We start from the raw sequence: 16,544 nt of genomic DNA, 5'->3' as shown, positions 1-16,544 counted from the left end.
TCCTCAAAGCACTTCTTGTCTCCGATTAAACACTTTGCCGTTTACACAACTCTGGGCCCATAACCTGTGGGACAACAGAGTGGACCGTCAGAACACACTAGACAACCCAACAGGCCAGCGGAATTTCGATATAATTCCGGATTACGTGATTGTGTCAAACGGAAATGAAAAAACGTTTTAACTCGCGAGATAATAAACTAAATGCGTCTTTATTCGTGGCGTATAATGTGCAGACTAACAAGTAATCTAAATAGTGCTCCTTGCACGTTTTTTTCACTCTCTGTAATGTTGCCAGTATTGCGGTGTAGTGGCGGCGTTACTATAAATATTGCCCCCACTTTATTATAGCTAACACATTCTACTAATGTTTGCATTACCGAGGATTTTGTGTATACTGTTGTTCATCGCTCAATCAAATTGTGTATGCCAACCCTGAGGAAAAAGGAACTTATGAACCTTCTGGCACTCAGTCTGACACATTACAACACAAAACTCTCCAATGAATTGTGCCAGTTCGGTATTTGTCTAAGCGATCAGAGAAAAGGGTTGAGCTATGTTATGCGACCTCTCTGCCTACACCTAAACCTTATGTTGAGAAGCTAGACAGTGGTGTGTAGATCAAACTCGCATGGCGGTGACGGCGATGACCTCCTTATTCGACTAAAATTTCTGCCACGATCTCTTCATGCCTGCAACATCCCTAGTCACTTTAGTACCCTTTTTCATTTTTTTTTTCTATTGAGCGGAATTAGCGCAATTGTAAGGATTGAGGTCTTCTTCAATATGATCGACCCTATTGTCACGAAACCACTGAAGCACTTCTTGACTGCGGAAGCTTGCCAGATCTGGCCAAAACTTCATCGGATCTTTGTGAAGTTTAATAAACGTAAGGAGACGTTTCTGCAGATACTCTTCCCTGTATATTTTCGAGTCAATTGTTCTGTTTGTGAAGAGAACCTTGGATTTCTGTCCACAGTTTTAAATCCCTTGCCAAATCAAGAACTTTCAAATTTATTCGCGAAAAAGAACTTAAATTTGCTAGGGATATCTCCTCTGGCAGTGACCTTATAAAATTTCAGGCCCGGGAGCTGTCCGAAATCCATCTTTACGTACGTTTCGTCATCCACCAGCATGCATCTTTCGTATTACGTCAAAACCTTGTGGTTCAAGTTTCGAGCGCGTCTTTCGGCCACCAGATTTTGCTATAGCGTCCTGTTTGATTGCTTGCAGGCACGAAATAAAGGGTGTGTCACATCAAATTGCATCACGGAAAAAACGCTGTAGAAATTCGCCCAGTAGACCGATCCTTTCGAAAATTTTAGACAGTAAAATAAAAACTATTAAACAACTTTTGGCATTTTCTTTTTGTTCATACTTCGAACCCAAGCCCGTATGCTCGCACCTTCCTCTTTACCCCGTCCATAAGGTTCTGTACAACGTCAGGTTGTAGTTTTTTTTGAACAGAAATCTATTTTCTCTTGAAGTACGCCTCCGATTTGACAACTTTTGGGTTCTTCCGGAGGGCCTGCTTCATAATCGCCCAATATTTCTCTATTGGGCGAAGCTCCGGCGCGTTGGGCGGGTTCATTTCCTTTGGCACGAAGGTGACCCCGTTGGCTTCGTACCACTCCAACACGTCCTTTGAATAGTGGCACGAAGCGAGATCCGGCCAGAAGATGGTCGGGCCCTCGTGCTGCTTCAATAGTGGTAGTAAGCGCTTCTGTAGGCACTCCTTAAGGTAAACCTGCCCGTTTACCGTGCCGGTCATCACGAAGGGGGCGCTCCGCTTTCCGCAAGAGCAGATCGCTTGCCACACCATGTACTTTTTGGCAAACTTGGATAGTTTCTGCTTGCGAATCTCCTCCGGAACGCTGAATTTGTCCTCTGCGGAGAAGAACAACAGGCCCGGCAGCTGACGAAAGTCCGCTTTGACGTAGGTTTCGTCGTCCATTACCAGGCAATGCGGCTTCGTCAGCATTTCGGTGTACAGCTTCCGGGCTCGCGTCTTCCCCACCATGTTTTGCCTTTCGTCGCGGTTAGGATCCTTCTGAACCTTGTATGTACGCAGGCCCTCCCGCTGCTTGGTCCGCTGGACGAATGAACTTGACAAATTCAGCTTATTGGAGACAGCCCGGACCGAACTTCTCGGATCACGTCTAAACTGCTTAACTACGCGCTTGTGATCTTTTTCACTGACGGAGCATCCATTTTTGCCGTTCTTCACCTTCCGGTCGATGGTTAGGTTCTCGAAGTATCGTTTTAGTACTCTGCTGACCGTGGATTGGACGATTCCCAGCATCTTACCGATGTCCCGATGTGACAACTCCGGATTCTCGAAATGAGTGCACAGGATTAATTCACGACGTCCTTTTCCAAATTTACGAAAAATTGACAGTGAAGCATGGCCAACGTGATCTATACACTCTTATCTGATTTTAAGCGAAAGCTGAAGATATAATTCTTAAAAATTAAATTTCTACAGCGTTTTTTCCGTGATGCAATTTGATGTGACACACCCTTTATACGTTAACCTTCTCGCATACGGATTCTCCGGATGATACTTTGGTTGGTGTTTAGTTTTTTGATGATGCCGTAGTCCCGGTTTGCCTTAATTGTTCTCAATTCGTCCAATCTCAGTTTCCGATCGTAAGTTCTGTGTAACTTGATTCCGCCGCTGAGAATCACCCATTGCACCCGGATCACGAATACACGTCTTACCTTGTTGGCTGTTTGACTCTCTCTGACGAGAGCTGCGGTTGTGATAATTGATCGAGCTCGAGACGGCATATAATATATGGTGGTATATAAGACGGCACGTCTTGCCTCACACATCCTCCTTCCTCTCCGGAAAAAGAATTTCAATGCCATAGAAAAAAAACTCGTAATTGAGCACTTAACAAGTATTGAAGCTTGCTTTTTCGCGGTCGAGGCAACAGTCACAATCTGGCTTGCTTGCGCTTTCTGACCTGGTGGACAACATTTTAAATGCTTTGAATATAAATTACCCTCTTAAAAGCATAGTATTATGTTTGCTTCCGATTGTGAGAACATTTTTGAAAGAAAAATGTGGTTTTTTAGCAGCGTTCATTTCCCTCGATGCCTAATTCAGTGCAAGAGGTCTGTAATACAGTGGAATTGCAGAAGCATCATCCCTAAACTAGATCAATTTAAATTTTTAGTTCATAGTTCTAACTGTGATGTATTTTCCCTCTGTGAAACATGGCTTTCTTCAGCCGACGAGCTGAATTTCCACGATTTCACCATTATTCGCCTCGATCGAAATGACTCGTTTGGTGGCGTACTATTGGGGATCAAAAAATGCCACTCCTTCTATAGAGTCACTCTCCCATCGATGACAGGCATTGAAGTTGTCGCTTGCCAGACACAAATCAATGGCAAAGACCTCTGCATTGCCTCGATATATATTCCTCCAAGAACTATGGTTTTCCGCCATCAGTTTTTTGATATCATCGAAGAATTGCCGGAGCCGCGGCTAATCTTAGGTGACCTCAACTCACATGGAACAGCATGGGGATCACTCTACGATGACAACCGTGCCACTTTGATTTATGATCTGTGCGACAACTTCAAATTGACAGTTTTGAATACTGGGGAAGCAACTAGATTAGCCAACCCTCCTGCACGGGCAAGCATGCTAGACATATCACTTTGCTCTTCTTCGTTATCCCTGGATTGCACGTGGAAGGTAATCCAAGATCCCCACGGAAGTGATCACCTGCCAATAATTTTATCGATCGCCAATGAATCAGGTTCTTGTGAGTCAGTCGATATTGCGTATGACCTCACGAAAAATATTGACTGGAGAAAATTTGCAGAAATAATATCTGAAGCACTTGCTTCAATGCATGAACTTCCTCCACTCGAAGAGTATAATTTTATATCGGGTTTGATTTACGAAAGCGCACCTCAAGCTCAAAGGAAACGTGTACCTGCCACTACTTTCCGACGTCGTCCTCCATCACTTTGGTGGGACAAGGAGTGTTCAAAGGTCTACCTTGAAAAATCATCCGCTTTCAAAAAATTCCGGAAAACTGGACTAGTGGAATGGTTTCGAAAGTACCAAGCTCTAGAAGCCAAACTAAAAGGTCTGATTAAAGCAAAAAAGCGTGGATATTGGCGGAAGTTCATCAATGGTTTGTCAAGAGAGACAGCTATGAGCACTCTTTGGAACACGGCTAGGAGAATGCGTGGCTGGAACCATACAAATGAAAGTGAGGAATACTCTGACCGTTGGATTTTCAAATTTGCAAGAAAGGTTTGTCCCGATTCCGTTCCTGCACAAAGCGTCGTACGCGACATTCCGCTCCAATGCGACAATGAGAATTTTTCGATGGTAGAATTCTCAATTGCTCTCCTCTCATGTAACAATTCAGCTCCGGGGTCGGACAAGATTAAATTCAACTTGTTGAAGAATCTTCCCGACTTGGCAAAACAGCGTTTGCTGAACTTGTTCAACAAGTTTCTGGAGCTGAATATTGTCCCGCATGACTGGAGACAAGTGAGAGTGATAGCCATACGGAAACCCAACAAGCCGGCTTGCGATCACAACTCATATAGGCCGATTGCAATGTTATCCTGTATTCGTAAATTGTTAGAGAAAATGATTCTACTTCGTTTGGACAAGTGGGTTGAAGCGAACAATTTGCTGTCAAATACGCAGTTTGGCTTCCGCCGAGGTAAAGGGACGAACGATTGTCTCGCGCTGCTATCTTCTGAAATCCAAATCGCATTTGCTCGCAAAGAACAAATGGCTTCCGTTTTCCTCGATATCAAAGGGGAATTTGATTCAGTTTCCATGGAAATTCTCTCAGAGAAACTTCATAATCGTGGACTTTCACCAATTCTGAATAATTTCCTGTACAATTTACTGTCAGAAAAGCACATTTTTTTCAATCATGGCAGCTTGAAATCTTCTCGATACAGTTTTATGGGCCTACCGCAAGGCTCCTGCCTAAGCCCCCTCTTGTACAATTTTTACGTCAATGATATAGATGATTGTCTAACTAGAGATTGCACGTTGAGACAACTTGCAGACGATGGAGTTATTTCCATCACGGGTACTAATCCCGCCGTTCTGCAAAAATCCTTGCAAGATACCCTGAACAACCTGTTCACGTGGGCTCTCAAGCTGGGTATCGAATTCTCTACGGAGAAAACCGAAATGGTCGTTTTTTCTAGGAAGGACGAACCCGCCCAATTCCAGCTTCACCTATCCGGCAAAACGATCAAGCACTCGATGTTTTTCAAATACCTTGGAGTATATTTTGACTCTAAATGTACCTGGGGAATACACATTGCGTATTTGAAACAGAAATGCCAGCAAAGAATCAATTTTCTCCAAACAATAACCGGAACATGCCTTTATACCATGAGTACCTTACCCACGACGTGCACCCTTCACCAGGCATCTCCAACCAAGTTTGCTTCCCATACTTTTGCAATTCCTCTGTCATTTTTGATCTGTCCATGCGACAAAAAATCCATGGAATCCCAGATCATCTACGCTCAGATTCTATTCCGCCGATATTTTCGGCAGAATATGGGGGTAAAGTTAGATCTGATAAAATGTTCTTTACTGACGGTTCATTCATAAACGGGTCCACTGGCTTCGGCATCTTCAATGAAAATTCCAGTGCCTCTTTCAAACTCAAAGATCCTTGTTCCGTGTATGTCGCTGAAATGGGTGCGATATACTATGCTCTAGGGATCTTTGAAACACTGCCCATCGACCATTATTTTATTTTTTCAGACAGTCTCAGCTCAATAGAGGCAATCCGCTCAATGAAAGTTGATAAACGCTCATCTTATTTCCTAACAAGAATAAGACAACTATTGAGTGTTTTGGTCGAAAAATTATTCAAGATTACCTTAGCATGGGTTCCCTCTCATTGCTCGATTCCGGGGAATGAGAAGGCGGACTCGCTAGCTAAGGTGGGTGCTTCAGAAGGCACACTTTTTGAAAGGCAAATTGCTTATAACGATTTTTTTCACATTCCTCGTCAGCACACGCTCGTAAGTTGGCAGCGCATGTGGAGTGAAGATGAGTTCGGTCGTTGGTTACATACGATTATCCCTAAGGTCTCGACGAGTTTCAAGGGATTGAATGTAGGTCGTGATGTCATTCGCGTGATATCTCGGCTTATGTCCAATCACTACAACCTAAACGCGCATCTCTATCGCATTGGGCTCGCAGCAAACAATCTTTGTGATTGTGACGATGGCTACCACGACATCGAGCATGTTGTCTGGTCGTGTAACGGTTCCATGCTGCTCGCTCTCAGCTCTCTAGAGCACTGAGAGCACAAGGCAGACAATCGGATATCCCCGTCCGGGATATCTTAGGTAGCCGTGATCCTGATCTTCTGCTTCATCTATACCTGTTCCTCAGAAACGCCGATGTCAATGTTTAATGATGTTTCCTTCGTTGTGTCCCCGTTTCATATCCCTCCTATCCGATCGATAAACTTTTACTTAGTCGCGGCAATACATACATACACTCTTCACAGATACACGGGCCAAAGGTTGTGCAGTCCACTGATCATTCAACAAGAGCCAAAGGTTGTACCGCTCATGACAACTCTATACGAACTGATGATTGCGCCGGCTAGTGACCATTCTATCCTGGATTCCTCGAGTCGAGAAAAACGCACCGCGCTAGATATGGGTACAGACTAGGGGGGCGTTGCTGATTAATGGTCAGCTGCATCCCAATAGGAGGTATCCCATGTCGGGCACACGTACAGAGCATCGAAGACTGCAACATACCAATTATGAGAACACTTGTAATACTAACCTCGAGCCAACCGCGAGTAATCGGTTACATATTACTAACATAGTTGTAAGCAAACATTGTCGAAATATTGAACTCCCGGCCCCGTTAGGCTGACGCCATATGAGCCTTAATAAAAATATATATTTTGGAAAAAAAAAGTATTGAAGCTGTTAATTTGGCTGCATGTATTGAAATGAATTAATAAAACAACAGATTAAGAAAATTAAATGGAGCTCTTTTGGTTGGCAAAAAAAAATCCCAAAAGTGTGATGAACCAAGTGCCCACAGGTTTCTATGGTAACTGTTTCTTTCTATTATCTATATTAGTAGTTCATTAAACGTTTAACATTCCGCCTAACATTCCTCAACAGCACCCAACACTGTACTCTGATGCTCAAACTTTGTAGATTTAACAGGTCGTGCAATGGTGCACCTGATAGGATGATCTATTATTTGATTATCGACATCCTGATATTCCGATAGTCATCCAAGCTTCTTATCATGCCAAGAGCAACGGTTTCCATACGCATTTTGGATAAAACTGTTTTACATTTCCTTCCCGGTGGTTCATTACGGAACAAATTGCAAATTATTTTACCCACTTGTTTGCGTCATAAGCCATTCCAGGTCACTAAAATTGTCAACGGAAAAAATTCTCCAACTTGGCTTTAAGTGGATGTTTTGCGTGAGCTATCCCCAATGTTTAGCCTTGAAGCTTTTGAGGGATGGCGGCACAACCAGTTACCACTATGATTCCTCCTATGGAATCTAGATCGCCGCTACGGATTTGAATTTCATCAAGCTCATCGGCCACGTTTGAGTTTCCATGGCATGAATAACGTTTCGTCTCGCTTCGTGCGTTCACAAATTTCCTCCTCGGTAAGAAATTCATTGTCCCTTAAATCTATGTTCATATGGACTTATTTTTTGAAAAATACATTATCCACCAAGTGCCTTCCCAACAAAAAGTATGAGAATTGTTCCACCGTTTTCACTGCCGTGCTATCCCTCCTACTCCTACCCTCCTACTTATTTTGAGCATATTTTCTCTCAGTTGCTGTGAATGATTTTCATACAAAACTTATTATTAGTGATGTATCTTCGCTGTTAACTTGAATCAATACAGTGTGCAATGCCTTAGGATATACATCTGGAGACAAAATAGTTTTGTTCGACTCCGAACAGAATTCCAGAGACGTCGCCGAAATAATCATGCGTCGCTTAACGAGCTTGAATGCGCTTTTATGTTCTTTGCCGCAGCTCCATTTCAACGCTGTGATAACTGACCACAAGGGAACATACATTCTCGCAAAATTCTCGATGTAGGCACAGTTGAGGCAGTTGAAGCGGATAACAGTCGAAATGTTTAGATATTTTTCATCTTTGACACTTCAATATTAAAACCATTTTCACTAGGCTCGTGTTCCAAAAATCTAAAACGCGTCTGATTGAACGTACATTTAGAGAAAGGTTATTGGATCTATGATTTGCAGGAATTGGGTAATGTCTCTCTCATCTGGTTTCTGCATATAAAAAAAACAACATCAATATATACAATATTATTATCCACAGCCTTGAGATTACGCATCATTTCGCGCTGGAACATTTCGGTGCGCTACTGATGCCGAACATCATACGAGTGAAACGACACATTCTGATTGATGAAAAAATATGATAGATAGAGCTTGGCGAAGTACAGTTTGCATCATACAACTTCACATCATTTATCTCATCGATGAGGGGTACGAAAAATATTCTCACTTAATTGCTTTGTTCGGTGCTCTCATAAACACCACTCAACTAAGTTCGTTTTACGCATACTAGTCTGCGCCTTTTTCCTTCTACTCCACCAACCTATTTTGATAGGCACATCTGTGTAAAGATGTGTCTTCTTAGCTCGCTATGTATGTATGCGTTTCTCCCTTTTTTCTTTTATATGGCTCTCCCAGGGCACATATTTTTGCGGTTCTCTCTACATGCTTTGCTCTTGCATGATAGACGCTTGTCTAATCATGTTTTTCCCTCAGCCAGCCCTCTCACTGCATTGGGGTTTCTCACAGCTCGCTTTTTCATTAATATTTGCGGTTCTCCCAACACGCATTTTATTCCAGCTGTTCTCTCAACACGCTGTTTGTCATAATTGGATCTTTTTCTGTGGCTCTCCCAGCACAAATTTATTTAGTTGGTCCTCACAACACGCCTTTTTCCATTAGTGTCTGCGGTTCTCACAACACGCATTTTATTCCAGCTGTCCTCTCAACACTTGGTTTTTTTCCTATAGCTGTTACTACTTTATGTGGCTCTTCCAGCGCACACTTAAATCGGCGGTTCTCACAACTCGCCTTTTTTATTCATGTTTGCGCTGCTCTCAACTCACTGTGTACTCGCAATACACCTCTCTATTTCGCAGCGCACATAGAAAATTGCGACTCAACTTACTCACTTTTCCCTGAGCACAACAAATCCATTACTTTGGATTCACTTCTTCAAAGGTCGCACCAGATTATTTAATGGATGCCAATGGGTGATTTCCAGGATATTTTTTTGTTTTGACAGTTGTATTACGCGATAACACAACACAACCTGTCACAGTCGCCAAATGTGTAACTTGATTCCGCCGCTGAGAATCACCCATTGCACCCGGATCACGAATACACGTCTTACCTTGTTGGCTGTTTGACTCTCTCTGACGAGAGCTGCGGTTGTGATAATTGATCGAGCTCGAGACGGCATATACTATATGGTGGAATATGAGACGGCACGTCTTGCCTCACACAAGTTCTACAACGACGCGTCCTCAGATCTATCCGAACAACAGTTGTGCGTTTGAGGAAACGTTTCGGTACATCATACACGATCAATGCCCACGCCGGATTTTTGATGTGGGTGTCCGAAATCATATTTCTTCTTTCGACTTTCAACTTTTTCAAAACAAAGCGGATCAACGTGAATTTTTTACCGTCGAAAGATACAGGTTTCCGAATCACTTTACTGTCTAAATGTTTCAAATACGCCTACTACGTCCGTTGCTATAAAATTAACAGTGATTTCGGATCAAACCTTGTTACATGTTCTGCAGGACAGTGCGTCTTCTTATACTGCGAATCTAGTTCAGAACTGGTGTCAGGAAATTTGAGCCACTTTTTGGCGTAAGAGGAATAGCCTCCGTGTCTACTTGATGCCAAATGCCATGTGTGCGAGTTTACCAGAAACCTCTTTGATTACTACACATGGTCATACATGCTGTCGAAGGGTAAACGGACAAAATGTGTCTGCTTTGGATTAGTTCAAGGCCGTGATCTTTCGAATGCCGAAATGCCGATGGAAGACGTGCGTGATGCGGGTTCGCAAAACGTTTGAAGCTGTTCAAAAAGATTAAAGGCGGTGTTATTACGATACATATGCTGTAATTGATCCACATAATATTTCCTTTCATTCAAAACAATAATCAATAAATCCGAAAATGAGAAACTTTCTGATAAGCATTCACTTAAAGTGAAGGTGGAAGGAAGCCACAAATGGCTGCCACATCTCCCTCCCTCACCCCTCGCCCGAAAATCAATAATTTCGCGAAACTGTGTAAAGAAAATGATCGTTTTCAAACACTCCCCACCAAGTAATATCAACCAAACTCTAATCGACTACTCACAAGATATTAAATTTTCATCTGTTGTCGTAATGTTTAATTAAAAACTTCGGAAAACTCAAGCTAGCGCTCTGGAAGTTGAATTTTCATTTTTACATTTTCCGCATGAAAATCAATAAAATAAAATTGTGTTGATATCAATACAATTATTGTTTTTACGATTAATGAGTCTATAATGTAAGTTTTCACAACTTTAACATTGGTTAAGAAAATTGTATTGTAGAGCTCGGAACACTTCCACGGCTGCCTCTGCTGTCAAAAATAGTAAACGGAAAAGTATTACATTCAATCAAAATGCCTCGGCCGCATGTGTTATAAAATTGCTCATGTTACGCTCTCGTATGATCAGAATTTTACTTCATATGCAAATACACCTTCTATATATATTTATATTTGCAATTGCTCATCGGAACACATCGTTCATACATTTAACTTCAGTACTGAATTGTTATTTTTTTCAAATGTATTCTAAGACTCGTATCAGTGAAGCGCCACACAGTCTGATAAGTGAATTGATCTATCTACGATCTATCTAAGTGAATTGATCTATCTACGTACAAACACTATTACCCCATAAGAACACGTGGTTTTACCTATACTACTACAATGACTTCGTTACATCTTCACCTTAACGGTCTCCTAAGGATTTTTTTCTGATTGGAAATTTTCTGGAAAAAAAATTTGGTCATATGACACTTATTAAGCCAATCTCAGTAATAGTTGGCTTGGGTTACCTATGGGCATACACAAAATTTCTTTTTTATCTCAAGGCCGGGAAACGTATATATCTATGCAACAAAGGAACATCCTCACGTATTTTTTCGCGCAACTTCTACACCCACCTCTTTGGCCTACATTAGGGTGCCAACGAAAATGGTCATCTCGAATTTCAAAAAGTTACCTCATCAAAAATGTTCACCACCTCTAAAAAACACTCTATGCTGAATATCAGCTCAAAAGAACTTGAGGGAGAGTGGCACAATGCGGTCAAAGTTTGAGTTTTTTTGAAAATCGAAAAATCATTGCAAGCGTTGGCTTTCCAAGCCTTTATTTCGAGGAGATTTACTTAAGTTCCGTACCCACTCACATTCGCTCATAAAAACAGTGCCACCTAGCTGGTATTGGGATATTCGACAACCACATGGAGCTTTTGTGAACTTATTTGCTTTATTAGAATTGAGTTTATAGATTGTTGATCAAATGATATTTTAGACTATTGGTTCGAAAAAAAGCCTCTTTAAAACAAAGATCTGAATTGGTTCGTGGTAACAAATGTTCCACAAACGATTCAAATGTTTAAGGTTCTTCATCTTGCTCACCAATTTAGATCACACATGTTGTCCTACTAATGCGTCTTTATATATAATTGCAGGTATTCCGTCATGGCCAACGAACTCCTGCCGACACGTATGTTAACGACCCGCTTGTTAATCAAACTTTCGCCCCATATGGATGGGGTCAACTTACCAATGTAAGACCATTTTTAAATCATTTTTCAAATTTGTTGCAATGTAAAATATGATTCTTCGCCAACAGTACGGTAAACAAACTCTTTACAACATGGGCTCCTGGTTGAGGAAGCGCTACGGCAAACTGCTCGGCAATCTCTATTCCCCGAATAATATACACGCCCAAAGCACTGGTGTCTCGAGAACACAGATGTCGATCGAGTTGGTTCTCGCTTCCCTCTATCCACCCCAAGGTACAGCACTGCAGTGGGACAGTCACCTCAATTGGCAACCAATTCCGTTTATCAGCGAACCCCTGGATCAGGATACGGTTAGTGAATAGAAGTTTCTTGTGCAGGTTGATCGGTTCCCGGAATAAATCGCCACAGAAAACGACTGCAACAGAAACCACCGCTTATAAAATGTGTAGTAGGCTATAAATATTGTGGCGCGGTATTGTATTTCAAAACAAGAATTAACCGGGCAAACGTATCGCCCCAGGCAAACGTAACGCCCCGGGCAGACGTATACCGTCCGACGCTCGCTAGAGCTCGGTCGGACATTGCTAAAGGATCGTATCCTATGTTTCAAACTAACCGGGCAATCAGTGGATCCCAGGTTTGCGTGCGAGACACCGCCGCTTCCGACGGCGGGTCGGCGGTGGACTCGGATTGCGTCATCTTGGCGGCATGGGCCGCCTCGATTCCTTATCCTCGCCAAATGGGGACTTCGTCCCCATTACATTGTCCTCAGAATAAATTTCGAAAAACGAGAACAAGAGAATAAATTTATAATAGAAATGTGAGGCACATGATGTTTTTCCCGCGCCAAATATTTCTAGCCTACTACACTTTTTCTAAGCGGTTGTTTCTGTTGCAGTTGTTTACTGTGGCGATTTATTCCGGTCACCAGGTTGATCATACGTTGTTTTCCATATATTTACAGCTGCTTTTAGTGCGAAAATCCTGTCCACGATACTACGAAGCATTCAATGCCGTCTTACAGAGCAACGAAGTGCATCAAATCATGAAGGAGAATGAGCAACTTTTTAAGAACTTAACCCGTATTGTAGGAGAGGATATAAAAACGCCGGATGACGTTCAGTCATTGTACAGCACTTTAAGAGCTGAGCACGAATTTGGTTTGTCATTACCCGAGTGGACTAAAGAATATTATCCAGACAAACTTCTCCCACTGACCAGACTGAGTTACGTCCTCAACGTTTATAACGACGAGCTGAAAAAACTTAAAGGTGGACCGTTTTTAAAGAAAACCCTTAGCGAATGGGATGCAGTGATAACCGACGAGAGCGGTTCAAATAACAAGAAAATGTTCATCTATGCCGGGCACGATTCTACAGTTGTGAATTTCTTATCTGTTTTCAACGTGTGGCATGAGCAGTTCCCGAATTATTCGATCATGGGTCTTTTCGAGCTACTGAAACACCGACGAACGGGGAAATTTGTTGTGCGAATCTATCAGAAAAATGTTGGCGAGCAACCAACGGCGCTTCAAATTCCAGGCTGCAGTGAATATTGTCCTGTTAATCATCTGAAGACCCTCCTCGCGAACCATATCCCTATCGATATGATCCAGGATTGCAAAGCGCATGCGGCCGATTTCGAGGAACCTCCGCCAAGAGGACCATGAATTTAAATTATTTCAAAAGTGTGCGTTTGTGTTGTGAGTGTGTGTTGTGTGCGTGAACATGTGTTTTCTGCGTGATGAGTTCGTAGAATAAAATAACTCTTAATTTATGATCAATATGATGATGAAGATGATGATGATGATAATGGTCCCACAACCTTCCCCTACAGAGCTTTGAGTATGACGAGTTATCCAATGATACAAAACGGCATAGTTACCCATCTTCATGCCACGTTCTACTGTAATGCCTTCGAATCAGTTTCAATCAATAACTTCGTTGAGGCAAAGATTGAATTGAACTGATTCTCTGACATAAATCGCAACTCTGCCAGTGTGCCTAGAACGTAGTGAACAAGCAGCAACATTATATCCCGGAATACTATACTGATCGAATGATCGAATGGTAGACAGTAAACACTTTTCTTTAACAATCTGACATAATAGTACGTAGTTTATTGGCAGGTTTGCAATATTCAAAAACAGGGGTTCACCTTAAATTCAACATCTAGCTAATTGAACAAACAAGTAATGCGAAACGAATAATTGGACATTTTCACCTCTAATTGGGAATTTTACACGTTTAAAACTTTTACGTCTTCTATTGCGATATTTTCTTTTCGATTTTTTTAAATAATCAATGAAAACATCTGAGGAATGCTGATCGCTCATGCCCACAATTTTCAATCTCAGCACCGATGTGGGAACAACAGCCCAACAGTATTTTCCAACCAGATTATTTTCCTTGTTGGTCTGAACCATTGCGTCCATTGTTTTGAACTCTTGTGATATGCCCCATTTTTTCTACTACGCTTCAAGCTTATATACTGCTTATTGATAAAGAAGTAGACTTAAAGCTGTAGCGAGATAGGTGCCTATCAGGAATAATCTGTCCGTTGAAATTTATAATCCTGATCGACGACACAAACCAAACATCCTTGTCTGCGCTTATTAGAGCGAAGTCTGCGCTTATTAGAGCTCCGCTATTGCAGAGCCAATGTTCCGAGGATTGACTTTCGGCATTACAAAAGTGACAAATATCATATTGTCTTCTTCTTGAATGGCGTTAACGTTCCCTGTGGAACTTTTGCCGTCTCGACCTTATTACTAACTAGCGTCATTTGCTAATACTAAGTTGAGATTTCTTAAGCCAAATAACACGCCTTGAATGTATTCCGAGGGGCAAGCTCTTGAATACGCGTGACCACAGTGCAAGTCGAAGGAGATTTCTTTGACGAAAAATCCCCCGGCCAGAACGGGGATCGAACCCGTACACCCGGCATGATAATGTGAGATGCTAACCACTCGGCCACAGGTGCACAATATATCATATCAATATCGTATTGTACGAAGGCTATGTTTCGAAGACGGTATTTTCGGACAGTGTCCTTTTATAAGACCAATGAATGTAATTTTAATGTTCGGCGTGATCAATTTTGCTGACTGGTTAAGGTGCACAGTCATCCAATTGACAATCACTTCCCGGTCTTCCTATTTCTTCAGTTCCCTCTTGTACAAACAATCAGAAATTCCACAGAATGGTTCTGGACCAGTGATACGGCTAGAACCGTTAATCTGCTTGTTCATTTCCCTCTATACCGCGATGGCCAGGAATTCAGTACAGTTGCACCAAACTTATCTGACTTAGTTGCCGTAAAAGGTACATGCATTACCAGACAATTTTTGAAGAGCAAGTGCAAGCAAGAGAGGTGTAAGTGAAAGCATTAAGGGCTTTGAGTGCCGCTTAAAGTGTGATTCACATACAACATCCACGTCACGTTCACGTTGCGTCTATTATTCTTCCAAGCAGTTCTTATGCAAACATTCACATACACCGGCAACGGATTTGAATGGAAGAATAATTGACGCAACGTGACGTGACGGAATGCGAACGTGACGTGGATGTTGTATGTGAATCGCACTTAACCGTTTGAGCAGATGCAGATGTTAGCAAGTTTATAATTTTTTTGCGGCCGACATTTATACATTCTATTTTTGAATCTATTTCTGCCTGAAAACCGTGGGCCAGTTCCCTATAGTTACAGATATTTTAATTCTGGGACCATACACTCCAGCACCTGTTGTGATACCCATTCTCGACTCATCAGAATAAAACATGATGGAAGAAAACAACAGACGGGGATAAACCTTTTAGCCGTTGGACCATACTCAGAGATGAACAGAGATTGGAATCTAGGACTAATTATGTCATTCCATACGGAGTGATCGAACCTTCTCGTTAAGTATGGGATGAGGGTGGTTCCATGGTTCAATCTTTTTATATTTAGAGCGCTTTTTTTAGTCTCTAGCTGAACATATTGACTCAAAGGTCAGGTGAAAGATAACCTCCAATGCCTTTGTGGGTGTGCTCTGCATTGCTAACAGTTCGGCTGAAAAGTTTATAAGGTTGATGTCTAGATGGCGCCTCCTGCAAAAATCTACTTGACTATCACAAACCACCATCTATCAATGGATACGTGTCAAAATTTGACAGTAATTTTTGTTATTGTGAAAAAATGGAAAAATCGCAAATCAATGAAAACGATGGCCAAATTGCATGAATTCGGCTTCGAATTGCTTCCGCATCCACCGTATTCTCAAGATCTGGACCCCAGTGACTATTTTCTGTTCGCAGACCTGAAGATAATGCTCACTGGCAAGAAATTTAAAACCGATGATGAAGTTATTACCGCAACTGAAGCCTATTTTGGAAAAACCGAAAAAGTACTATAAAAATGGTATCGAAAAGTTGGAAGATCGCTATAATCGCTGTATCGCCCTCGAAGGCAATTATGTTGAATAATAAAATTTAATTTGGAAAAAAAACATTGTTCTACTGTGTTACCTTATAAACTTTTCAGCCGAACTGTTACAGTTATTGCAACGCACCCAGGTAACCAGTAAGCACTTAGAAATGGTCTTAAATCAGCACTGTATCCACATATAGAATACTGAATAAATGTTTATTAAGCGCTATAAACCAACATAGGGTGGATATAATGCTAAAAAGACG

At 41.8% G+C, this 16,544-nt stretch overlaps 1 protein-coding gene across 2 annotated transcripts in view; it reads left to right on the top strand.

Annotated features, from left to right (window-relative positions):
• LOC129770852 (venom acid phosphatase Acph-1-like) overlaps positions 1-13,651 on the top strand; it is a 33,128-nt gene extending 19,477 nt beyond the window's left edge. For both annotated transcript variants that reach the window (XM_055773978.1, XM_055773977.1), the window contains exons 3-5: positions 11,812-11,910; positions 11,976-12,218; positions 12,833-13,651. In XM_055773978.1, the coding sequence (XP_055629953.1) occupies positions 11,812-11,910; positions 11,976-12,218; positions 12,833-13,537 (1,047 nt within the window). In that variant the 3' untranslated portion in view covers positions 13,538-13,651. The remainder of the gene's footprint in view (positions 1-11,811; positions 11,911-11,975; positions 12,219-12,832) is intronic.
• Positions 13,652-16,544: the final 2,893 nt, after the last annotated feature.

This window comes from Toxorhynchites rutilus, chromosome 2, assembly GCF_029784135.1.
Source record: "Toxorhynchites rutilus septentrionalis strain SRP chromosome 2, ASM2978413v1, whole genome shotgun sequence".
Taxonomy (NCBI): domain Eukaryota; kingdom Metazoa; phylum Arthropoda; class Insecta; order Diptera; family Culicidae; genus Toxorhynchites; species Toxorhynchites rutilus.
This window is presented reverse-complemented; position numbering and strand designations above follow the sequence as displayed.